General features: G+C 40.2%; 1 protein-coding gene across 2 annotated transcripts in view; it reads left to right on the top strand.

Annotated features, from left to right (window-relative positions):
* MCCC2 (methylcrotonyl-CoA carboxylase subunit 2) overlaps positions 1 to 12,322 on the top strand; it is a 63,977-nt gene that overhangs the window by 28,202 nt on the left and 23,453 nt on the right. For both annotated transcript variants that reach the window (XM_082835244.1, XM_082835245.1), the window contains exons 7-8: positions 1,951 to 2,064; positions 8,802 to 8,866. In XM_082835244.1, the coding sequence (XP_082691370.1) occupies positions 1,951 to 2,064; positions 8,802 to 8,866 (179 nt within the window). The remainder of the gene's footprint in view (positions 1 to 1,950; positions 2,065 to 8,801; positions 8,867 to 12,322) is intronic.

Here is a 12,322-nt window from a genome sequence, read left to right as displayed (position 1 = left end):
GGTGGGGTGTGGGTGGAGGGAGAGAAATAGGTGAGGGGGATTAAGAGGTGCAGATCTCCAGTTGTAAATGAGTCATGGGTATGAAATGTACAGTGGGGGGAATATAGTCAGTAATTATGTAATATCTCTACGTGGCGACATACTGTAACTAGACTTATTGTGGTGATCATTTTGAAATGTATAGAAATATCAAATCCCTCTGTTGTATTACAGTAACTAACATAGTGCTGTAGGTTGATTATACTTCAAAACCAACCAAACAAACAAGCCCATAAAAAAAGAGATCAGATTTGTAGTTACCAGAGACGAGGGATAGGGGGAAGAGGAATTGGATGAAGGAGGTCGAAAGGTACAAACTTCCAGTTTTAAGATAAATAAGTAATGTGATGTAATGTGCAATATGAATGATATAATGAACACTGCTCTATGTTATATATGAAAGTTGTTAAGAGTAGATCCTAAGGGGTTTTTTCATCATAAGAAAAACATTTTTCTTCTATTTTAAAAATTTTGGGGACTTCCCTGGCGGTGCAGTGGTTAGGCTCCGCTTTTTTTTTTTTTAATTTGCCACATGGCATGCAGGATATTAGTTCTTCCACCAGGGACTGAACCCGAGCCCCCTGAAGTGCAAGTGCGGAGTCCTGACTACTGGACCGCCAGCAACGTCCCTGATGGATATTTTCTAAAACTTACTAAGAATCATTTCATGCTATATGTAAGTCAAATCATTATGCTATATACTTTAAACTGATACAGTGCTGTATGTCAATTATATTCCAATAAAACTGAAAGAAAAAAAACTGGGTGATTGATAAGCAAAACCATAAGTGGCAAACACTTCTGTAGCATGTTGACAAAGAAATGTTACAGCCATTTTTCATAATGTTACATGAAATAGGGGAAAATGCCTTTTGTGACAGCCATTTAGATGGAAAAATGTTAACTCATGCTGCCTTTCACTTTTCGATTAATACTAGTGTGGCTTTTTTCTTTTTTTTTCCAGAACAGATACTTGTATGACTAGAAGGAAAACTGATGGCATATTGGAATTAGCAAAACCTACTTTCATGTGATAATTTAAGAAAATATTCACCACATACTTCTCTTATTTTTCTCTGTGATATTGTTTATTCCTGTCTAGGGGTAATCAGCAAAACCCATATTTATTATGTGTCCTACTAATCTCTAAGCAAGAATTTTTTAAAAGCTTTTATCATGGAAAATTTCAAACACACACAAAAGTAGAGAACATAGTACTGTGAACCCTCAGGTATGCATCACCCAGCTTCAACACAATGGACTTTCTTTTCAGCAAGATTTTCAATTGTGACGCTAACATTAGTTTTATATTTAGAAGGTCTTATGTTCCGGATGACACAAAATTAACATTACTCACTTGGAGAATTATTTCAGTATTCCTTTGAGGTATGTGGCAGTTGTTTAGAGGCCTTTTTATTACTGTTATTATTATTAGATTTAAAAGCTGTCCTTTTAATATAATTTTGCCAATTTATGGATGGATTGTGAGTTTCTTCTCTCCATTAGTTGCTCAGGGTAAAGGTCTGTTTGGCCAGTCTTCTCTTTAACAGGGAGATTGTCCACAAGCTTTGTAAAGTGTGACATAAGTCCTTCAAAATGCTTTGATACAAAAGTTAGGAAACCATTCTAAACACTTAGAGGACTCCATTTTAAAAATGAAACACAGGGAATTCCCTGGTGGCCTAGTGGTTAGGATTCTGGGCTTTCACTGCCGTGGCCCTGGTTCAATCCGTGGTCGGGAACTGAGATCCCACAAGCCGCATGGCACAGCCAAAGGGAAAGAGAGAAACACGGGTACAAGCTAGTAATATCCCCTGGTACTGCAGTGTTTGTGGAACTGTAGATCCAGGGACTGTGTAAATTCACTGTCAGAGCTGTACTGCATGAGTTTCTTGTGTGCTTGGATTCCAGATAGCAGTGGTCATGGGCTCCTGTACAGCAGGAGGAGCTTACGTGCCTGCGATGGCTGATGAAAACATCATCGTACGCAAGCAGGGTACCATTTTCTTGGGAGGACCTCCCTTGGTAAGAAGCTAGTTGTTTGTTTGTTTCTTTTGGGTAAGAACATAGTCTTGTTTGCTTACTTGCTTGATTGATTGAAGTAAAACATGCATAATATAAAATGTACCATTCTAACCATTTTTAAGTATACAGTGCTCTGGCATTAAGTATATTCACTTTGTTGTGCAACTCTCACCACCATCCATCTCCAGAATGTTCTTATCTTCCCAAACTGAAACTCTGTCCCCATTAAACACTAACTCCCTATTCCCCACCTCCTTCACTGCCCTGACAACCATGATTCTACTTTGTCTATGAATTTGGCTACTCTAGGAACCTCATTTAAGTGGGATCATATAATATCTGTCCTTTTGTGTTTGGCATATTTCACTTAGCAAAATGTCCTCAAGATTTATCCATGTTGTAACGTGTTTCAGAATTTCCTTCCTCTTTGAGGCTGAATAATACTCCAATGTATGTACATACCACATTTTGTCTGCTTATCCATCAGTGGACTTTTGGGTTGCTTCTACTTTGAGGCTATTTGGAATAATGCTGCTGTGACCATGAGTATACAAATACCTGTGTGAGTCCCTGCTTTCACTTCTTTTGGGTATATGCTCAGAAGTGGAATTGCTGAATCATTTGGTAATTCTATGTTTAAATTTTGGAGGAATCACTTCCTTCCTCTTTATGGCTGAATAATGTTTCATTGTATGGATAGGCTGCATTTTGTTTATCCATTTATCAGTTGATGGACATTTGGATTGTTTCCACTTTTTGGATATTATGAATAATGCTCCTATGAACATTCATGTATAAGTTTTTATATGGGTATGTTTTCATCTCTATTGGATATAAACCTACAAGTACAATTTCTGGGTCATATGGTAGCTCTAAGGTTAACATTTTGAGGAACAGCCAAACTGTCCAGAGCATATTTTACCTTCTTGCCAGCAGTGTGTGAGGGTTCTGATTTCTCTACATTCTCTCCAGCACTTGTTCTTGTGTGTCTGTTTGACGGTAGCCATCATAGTGGGTGTGACATGGTATCTCACTGTGGTTTTGATTTTCATTTCCCTAATGGCTAATGAAACTGAGCATCTTTCATGTGCTTGTTGGCTATTTGTGTATCTTCTGTGGAGAACTGTCTATTCAGATCCTTTGCCCATTTTGTAATTGGGCTCTTGTCTTTTTATTGAGTTGTAAGAATTCTTCATGTGTTCTGGATACAAGTCTCTTATCAGATGTATGATTTGCAAATATTTTCTTCTATGGGTTGTCTTTTCACCCTCTTGATGGTATTTTCCTTTGAAGCATAAACATTTTAAATTTTGATGAAGTCCAATTTTTATATTTTTTTCTTTTTTTTTTTTGCTTGTGCTTTTGCTGTCCTATCTGTGAAGGTATTGCCTATTCCAAGGTTGCAAAGATTTAATCCTTTGTTTTCTTCTAAGAGTTTTATAATTTTAACTCTTACGTTTGGGTCTGTGATCCATTTTGAGTTGTTTTTTGGTGCGGTTTCAGGAAGGGGTTCGACATTTTTCTGTACGTGGACATGCAGTTGTCTCAGCATCATGTGTTGAAAGGACTGTCCTTTCCCCCTTGAATGGTGCTGGCTGAAGAAAAATACTTTTACTTATCTTTTCTTCTACTCAAGGTCAATAACAAACCAATACATTGTTAAGTGAAAACAGCAAGGTGCTTACACACAGTGTGTTAACTTTTGCGTAAAGTGGAGGGGGGGAATTATACATTTGTAAGCTTGTATATGCATAAAGAAACTGAAAAAGATAGAGTAAATGTTGTTTAAAAGCAGAGGAGATGAAGCCGGGTGGGAGAGAGACCTTTGACTTTCTGAGTCTTGTGAAAACATCTTTTCAAAAGGTTAAGGCCCCCCCAACCAAGAAAAAAGAGTTAGAATAGCTATGAGTGGTGCTCTAAACTTTTAATACTAGCAAGCTTTATGGATCACTGGTAGGGCAGCTACATGATTTGCAGACCCCAGTGCAAAATGAAAATATGGAACCCTTTTTTCAAAAAGGAGAAAACTACTGTAGAAGATACTAAAATATGAAACATGTTCCCTTCTTCTGTGGTCTGTCTACCAGTCATGGTGTTTTTATTTGTTATTTAATGACAGGCCCCACCCCACCCCTGCCCCCGCCCCCGCCAGGCATCTCTACTTCCCATGGGCCCACCATGTCCCCAAGGAGGTGCTGCCTCCATGTGAGAATGTGCTTGGTACCCAGATGGGGAACGAGCAAAAGCCTAGCCCTTAGCATCCCCCCCCAGCCCCCCCTCCCCCAACACGCAGAGTGGCCTGTTGGAGAGCACACCTCAGCAGCACACCTCAGCACTGCCAGCCCAGGACAGTGGTGGGGCTGCCATGCTCTTCCCTGAGACACCATGGGGGGCACACCTGACCTCTGATCCTCCCTACACCTGTGTCAGGCCCCCAGTGGGGGCGGGTGTACCAGGTGCTAGGCAGGGGTGGGGAGGAGAAGGTAGGGCAGGACCCAGGGCCCAGGCACCAGTCAGCAGGGAAGCGGGGAGCCAAGAACCCATCCCAGGGAGATGGGGGGAGGCAGACTGCACAAGATCTGAGGCTCTAAACCTCAACACACATGCTCCGTTGTCCCATCAGACTTCACTTACAGAACACAGATTCAAAGATAAAGTTAGTTAGACTCTCACTAGGATGACCACTGAGCATTAAACTCCAAGCACAGGGCCCTTCTGAGAGTGGGACCCTGTGCAACTTCGCTGGCCACCTGCCCGTGATGCAGGCACTGAGGACTGGATTATGTCGTCCTCGGCTCTTCCTCATCTCTCCTCTGGACGCCTCCATTGTGATTTTCAGGAAAGCAGTTGTCACCCTGCTTTGCTTATGTCACAACATGATCCTAGACTTCAGAGTGATAAAGAGAGGCTCGGTGAAGACACAGGTAATTTCTACTGGTTACAACAAAACATCCCATTACGTAAGTAAAATCCAAGAATATTGAATAGGTAAAAAGAATAATGTCAAGGAACTTCTAAAGCTATAATAAACCTACAAGTGGAGTAATTCAGCCATAAAAAGGAAAGAAGTTTTGACACATCCTACAACATGGACAAACCTTGAAAACATTGGGCCAGACACAAAGAACAAATATTGTATAGTTACCCTTCTATGAAATATGTAGAATAGGCAAATTCATAGAGACCGAAAGTAGATTAGCTGTCGCCAAGGACTGGGAGGGGGTAGAATGGGGAGGGACTGCTAATGAGTATGGGGTTTCTTTTGGGAGCGATGAAATGTTCTGGAATTAGGTGGTGGTGATGGTTGTTATACAGCCTTGTTAATATAATAAAAAACACTGAATTGTATTCTTTTAAATGGTGAATTTTGTGGTATGTGAATTATATCTTAAAAAGTAAGTTTATTGCTTCAAAAGTCTATCAAAGAATTATCTAGTTTTGGAATATTAACTCAAGTTTATTAAAAAGAGTATATTAAAAGATGTTATACTTTGATGTTAAATAAGTGTATTTTCCAAATGATTGTGTTAATTTTTAATAACTTTTACTGAGGATCAGATAAACCTGAAGAGCTGCCTTTTCAAATGAATTAAAAGTCTCAAGGCATTATTCAAAACCCCTGCAGCATAATATTAAATATTATTCTTCAATATTTCTCTAGCTATGTGTGATAGCAATCGTTGGTTAATTTACCTATGTGTAGTAAACTTTCCTGGGTAATTCTTGATTATTTTTCACTAGAGAATAAGTAAAGATATGACTAAAATTTTAAAACATCTTTTTGGGAATATAGGTAGTATCATAATACTGAAATAATGCTAACTGTTTTCAAGAGAAGATTTTGTCTAAAGGTCAGCATTACAATGTCTATTCAGTGGATTCAGATTTAACTTGTGCCTTAGAAAGAAGCAACGTAGCAGCTGAAGTCTGCAGTTCTGTTAGAGAACTAAACCTTGTTCAGTAGTCTACCATCAAAAGGCTGTATTTACAGGCAGAAAAAGCAGCAGCAGCAGCCTTACCTGCTTGAGAATTCTAAATTTTGATGCTTGTTTCACTGAAAATTGAGAAAAGGCTTTGTAGGTTTCACACATAATGTGAGGTTGTAGCTTTCAGTAGTTTAACGTGGTTGGAAAAAAAATGCATGCTAATAAGGTAAATTTTTTTAACTTTTTATTTTATATTGGAGTATAGTTGATTAACAATGTTGTGATAGTTTCAGGTGTACAGCAAAGTGATTCAGTTATACATGTATCTATTCTTTTTCAAATTCTTTTCCCATTTAGGTTGTTACATAGTATTGAGCAAAGTTCCCTGTGGAATAAGAAAAATTTTTGAAGGGGTTTTTTAGTTCTCCTACCTTTTGTTTATCATCCGAACTTGTTATTTAATAGAATGAGCAGCTTTCATTTTCTCTTTGACTTTTATCATCTTTATACCTATCACAGTTTCAAACATGTTGTGGGTGTTCCATAGATATTAAATCTTTATGACAAGATTTAATATCTTGTCCATAGATAAATGTTCCATAGATATTAAATCTTGATGACAAATCTTTATTTTTTCAGTTGATATCAGTCAGTTCCCTGAAAATGAATTATCATATGTCAGACGTTTATTCGTTTTTACAACTTTAAATATCCAGACACCTCTTATAAGTAGCTATTGTCTGGACTGAATGTTATTTTACACCAAATTTTTTGGGAAGAAGAGAATCAAGAATTTAGTTCTGGGGCTTCCGTGGTGGTGCAGTGGTTGAGAGTCCGCCTGCCGATGCAGGGGACATGGGTTCGTGCCTCGGTCCGGGAAGATCCCACATGCCGCGGAGCGGCTGGGCCCGTGAGCCATGGCCGCTGAGCCTGTGTGTCCGGAGCCTGTGCTCCGCAATGGGAGAGGCCAGAATAGTGAGAGGCCCGTGTACCGCAAAAAAAAAAAAAAAAAAGAATTTAGTTCTGGGGGTGCATAATTGGAGGTGAAAAATTTAATTACCTGGAATAGTATTTTATTTAAGACAGAGCTTTTGATGTAGTGAATAAGTCATTTCTATGCTGTATTTTAGATTAGTGTTCATTATTCTCATAAAAGCTTTTCTTTTATTACTTGAAGAAAAAGAAACAAATTGACCAACCCAAAGCAGTAGGAATCAATAAATGATTCCTAAGGGATCAGGTTCACATTTAGCATTAAATGATTTTTCTTGCTTTTTCTTGTTCGAATTTCTCAGGCTATAATTGTCATTCTTTTTTAAAATTATTATTAATTAATTAATTTATTTTTAGCTGTGTTGGGTCTTAATTGCTGTGCGTGGGCTTTCTCTAGTTGTGGGGAGCGGGGGCTACTCTCTGTGCGGTGCACGAGCGTCTCATTGCGGTGGCTTCTCTTGCTGCGGAGCACGGGCTCTAGGTGAGTGGGCTGCAGTAGTTGTGGCTCACGGGCTCCAGAGCACAGGCTCAGTAGTTGTGACGCACGGGCTCAGTTGCTCCACGGCATGTGGGATCTTCCTTGACTAGGGATCAAACCCGCATCCCCTGCATTGGCAGGCGGATTCTTAACCCATGCGCCACCAGGGAAGTCCCTATAATTAAGTCATTCTTAATTTGTTACTTAAGGTTTCTTTCTTTTTAGTCATATTATGCTGAATCTCAGATGTGGGTAATCATGGAGATTTTTTCCTCCCATCTTAAAGCTATTATACCTTTAAGAGTTTGTTTTTGACAGTCACTGGAATTTTTCAACAAAGGTGAAAAAATAGCATTACTTCAATATATGTATTGTGTCCAAAGATGAATAAATCACAGTTTCTGCCATCAAGGAACTCACAGTATAGAGGAGATGACAGAGACACATGCAAATTACTGACATATAGTCTGGTAGGCACCATGTTGGAGGTGTAGGTGGAATGCTCTTGAACCACAGATGAGCAAACATTGCTCTGTTAAAACCATGGAGTGTCGTTAATGGTTAAAAGGCCTGGGCAGGTCAGGGAAAGCCACACAGAGCAGATAGGGCTTGAAGGATAATTGGGGATTCACCGGGTGGTTGAGAGGGAGAAGGGAGCCCAGCAGTAGGATCAGCATGTGCACAGACACAAAGGCTTTAACGTGGGTGTGGAGGCAGAATAATGTAGGGGAAAGAGAGTGTGCTTTCAGACCAGGAATGTCTGGGTTCAGATCAGGTTCCATCCCTTGCTCAGAGGCTGTGGGCAGGTTCCTTAGTGACTGTGGGTTCACATTTCTCGTCGGTAGACTAGAGACAATATTATCTAGGTTTACCTAGGTGGGTGGGATGAGAAACAAAATGTCTAGTTCTATGGAAGAAAGAATGGTAGATATAATCAGGTTAAGAGGTGTGTAGGACAGCATTTTAATACAGTAATTCCCTTACATACGAACTTTCAAGTTGAGAACTTTTGAAGATGCAAACGTGCCCCTGTATGCCAGCTGTTGTACTGTACTACTGTACTTTTCAAGGTACTATACTGTAAGATTAAAAATATTTTCTTTATTTTTTGTGTTTGTGTGTTTTTTATGTATTATTTATGTGAAAAGTATTATAAACCTATTACAGTATAGTACTATATAGCCGATTGTGTTAATTGGATACTTAGGCTAACTTTGTTGGACTTAACGAACAAATTGGATTTACGAACGCACTCTCAGAACGGAACTTGTTTGTTTGTAGGAGACTTTACTGTATCTCTGATGGAGAAAACTCACCATTGACTTTTATCCTTGTTGTAGGTTAAAGCAGCCACTGGAGAAGAGGTGTCAGCTGAGGATCTCGGAGGTGCTGATCTTCACTGCAGGTGAAACAGAAGCAGTTGTTTCTTTCCAGGATTGATTGTCACTTGTTTGTTTAAAAGAAGTGTTAAATTATTTTTTCCAGGTGTTAAACTTGCCAGATCAAACCAGTCTATTTGTTCTAGATCCGCTCTTTTAGGGTCCAATTCTTTAAGAGTTCCGTTTCTAAGCAAGAACATCAACTTTTTCATTATAGCCTAGAAAGACTGGAGAAACAGGTTTCTTATTTATTTAACAAACATCCATTGAGCACCTGTTATGTGCCAGGCACTGTTTAGGTATTTGAGATAATAAGATAGACATTGTCTTTGATCTCAAGAAGCTTATAGTCTAGTCAAAGAGGTGGGCAATAAAGAAATAATCAGCAAAAAATTCTATAAATATGTATACATGATAAGGGCTACAAAGAAGTATAGGCATATAGAAGATGGGGCTAACCCAGTGGTGTGCAGGCATTATGGCTTTGTTTAATTAACACTTAACAAAGTGGAGGACAGGATGCTGGATGGTGAGCCGTGGTTCAACAACAGACCACAAGAGAATTTGAAATAGAGAAGTTTATCAGTCACAGGTTCTGGAGGAAGTACACAGCACACCTTGAGGGGCCACATGAGGCGGTCTAGGCAGAGTGCCCAGAGAGAGAGACAGGACCTGGGTACATGTTTTTATTAGGGTCCATGGTTGGAGTGCTTTGGGGTCCCCTGACTACAGCTTGATTGGTCAATCAAATCAGAAGATTGGGGTATTGGTAAGTTCCATGGGGATTTTATCTAAGCATACAGGTGCAGAGAGGCAGGGGAGACTGTTGATCTTAAGAGCTGTTGGGGAAGTTATATGAGGACTTACATTTGCTTGTGACTGAGCTGCTATCTAGGGCTTGCTTGAGGAGCTAGTGTCCATTTAAGGTCCGTGCAGGCTGCTTGCAATGCTGGGGAGTAGCTTAGCTAAATGCTCAATAGCAGGTAAATGCTTAGCTGATTCACTGAGGAGGGAAAATGTCCTGCTTTGCGGCATCTGCCAATATCTGTGGTATGAATTATCCCGCCATAGCTGATTTTAAGCTACCAGCGGGACACCACTGAACATGGAATCAGGAAGAGATGCACACAGCTGGCCCTTGTGAGTCAGGCATGAGCCGCTCCTTCACATTGCTGGTCTTCCCATTTCAGGTTAGAGTTCAGGAGTAAGAAGATCATCTACCTCCTAGAATTTTGTGAGAATTAAATGAGATGGTATGTGTAAATTGCTTGAAACAATACCTGCTTTAAAATAAGTACCTGTAATTGTTAACTGCCATTATTATTATTGTTTATCATCGTAAGTGGTCATTCAATGTTTTGGACTTTTTCTTTTATGAGCAATTAGGAAACCATCGAAGAGTTTTAAGGAGAGTTTGTGCTACTATTAAACATTTCATTAGAAAAAAAAAATCCCTCTGTCTGCTAAATGGAGAATGAATGCTTAGAGGGTTGGCAATAGTGTGTGTGAGGGACCAGTTGGGTGGTTGTATCAGTAGCATACAACTATTGCTAGAGTTGGCTGAGAGGTGCCGGTGGCTTAGATAATTATGGTGGTAGTGAACGGAGGACGGGAGTAATCAGATTTGTGCTCTATTTTAGAGGTGGAATTGAGGGACTTGTTGATGGATTTCATATATGGGGCACAGGAAAGTGAGGTGACAAAGATGATGACATGAAATGGTTTCATTTCCTGAGATTGGGAAGACGGGAGGAGGGGCAGAGTTGGGGATAGGGCAGGGGGATCAAGTGTTGCTTTTGAACCTGCTAAGTTAGAGATGATCCAGACATCCAAGTAGAGATGCTGAATAGGCAGTTAACTGTAAGAGTCTGGAGCCTAGATCTGTGCTCAAGAACCATCAACATGGAGGTGGAATTTAAACCATGGGACTAGGTGAGCTCACCTTGAGGTGAGTGTAGATAAGGAAGAGGGCCCAGAACTAGACCCTAAAGAACCCACACATAACTGACAGGTAGATCTAATCATTGAGCTCAGTGGCCTGGGAGGTGCAGTAAACCTTTCTTTGCTTTGCCAAACCATAAACCAGGGAGGCAGGTGACTGTGGGAGCAGTCCAGTAGGTGGGAGATGGAAAATAGGTACAACATTTCCACCCTCCTATCAAAGAACACTGCCTTGCCTTTTGAAGAGTTGGCTAAGGAACCTACCTTTGCCTCAGTTTTTCATTCACTCCTTTCTTTTTGAGCACTTATTTGTGGATAGATTGATTGTACTAAGTGTTATGAGTAATACAGAAAAATTTCAGGCCTAGTCCCTGCCGTCAAGGATTTATAATTTAACTCGGCAGGTAAGAGATATAAATGAATGAACTAAAAAACAATTACAAAACAAATAAGCTATTATGCTTCCAGTTTTACAACTAGAGGCAAAAGGAGGAATGATTAAGGGAAGAGCTGGAGCAGAATTGAGGTAGGCAGAGAGAAGCTTCGAGAGCTTGAGTTTTCTGCCTGGGTTTAAACAGAAGACTTGCTTATTTTGGTGAACACTACTGTGAGCAGAGATGCAGCATTTCTCTCTTATCTGGTCATTTACTGACCATTTCAGGGAGACAGTGAAGTAGATGTTTCAGCCTGGAGAGAGAGAGGATGCAGGTAGAATAGAAACAGGACAAAGTGGGCTGCCACTGTTTGTAGGTGCTTAATCAGGGGAAGGAGATGAAGATAGTATTTGAGGAGCATTAATTAAAAAAATTTTTTGACAGTTTAAAGAAAGTCATCTGGTGCCCGTAAAAGCTGTAGGTGGTATATCAAGTTAGGCATGTAGGTTCTAGGATTCATCTTCCGTTTGCCTCACTTGTTACCCTTGTGACTAGACAAACTACATAACTTCCCAGAGCCTCATTTCCTCTTCTGTAAAATGAAGATATGAATAATTCCTGCGTCATAGCACAGTGTCTGTGGCATACTAAGCGCTCTATTACTTTTAGCTATCATCATTCATAGTAGCCTGTTTAAAATCATGGGACAGTGATTAGATGGTGATGGCTTTTTTGGGAACAGTGTCATAAAATTTACTAGGCACAACTTGCTCTGGGTTCTCTCTGTCATTGTAAATATGTATTTGTACATCTCCGATTCGTCATCCTTCGTAGTTAATTTGACACAAAGCTTTACATAGTAGTGTCTCATCAAAAATTTTCCCTTTCCTGTTGTTTTGGTAAATGCTAGACAGGTTTTAAAAGAAGGCATTTTAGGACTTCCCTGGTGGCACAGTGGTTAAGAATCCACCTGCCAATACAGGGGACACGGGTTCGAGCCCTGGTCCGGGAAGATTCCACATGCCACGGAGCAACGAAGCCCGTGCGTCACAACTACTGAGCCTGCGCTCTAGAGCCCGCGAGCCACAACTGCTGAGCCTGCGCTCTAGAGCCCGCGAGCCACAACTACTGAGCCTGTGCTCTAGAGCCCGCAAGCCACAACTGCTG

Source organism: Leucopleurus acutus (genome assembly GCF_964270905.1).
Source record: "Leucopleurus acutus genome assembly, chromosome: 3".
Classification (NCBI taxonomy): Eukaryota; Metazoa; Chordata; class Mammalia; order Artiodactyla; family Delphinidae; genus Leucopleurus; species Leucopleurus acutus.
This window is presented reverse-complemented; position numbering and strand designations above follow the sequence as displayed.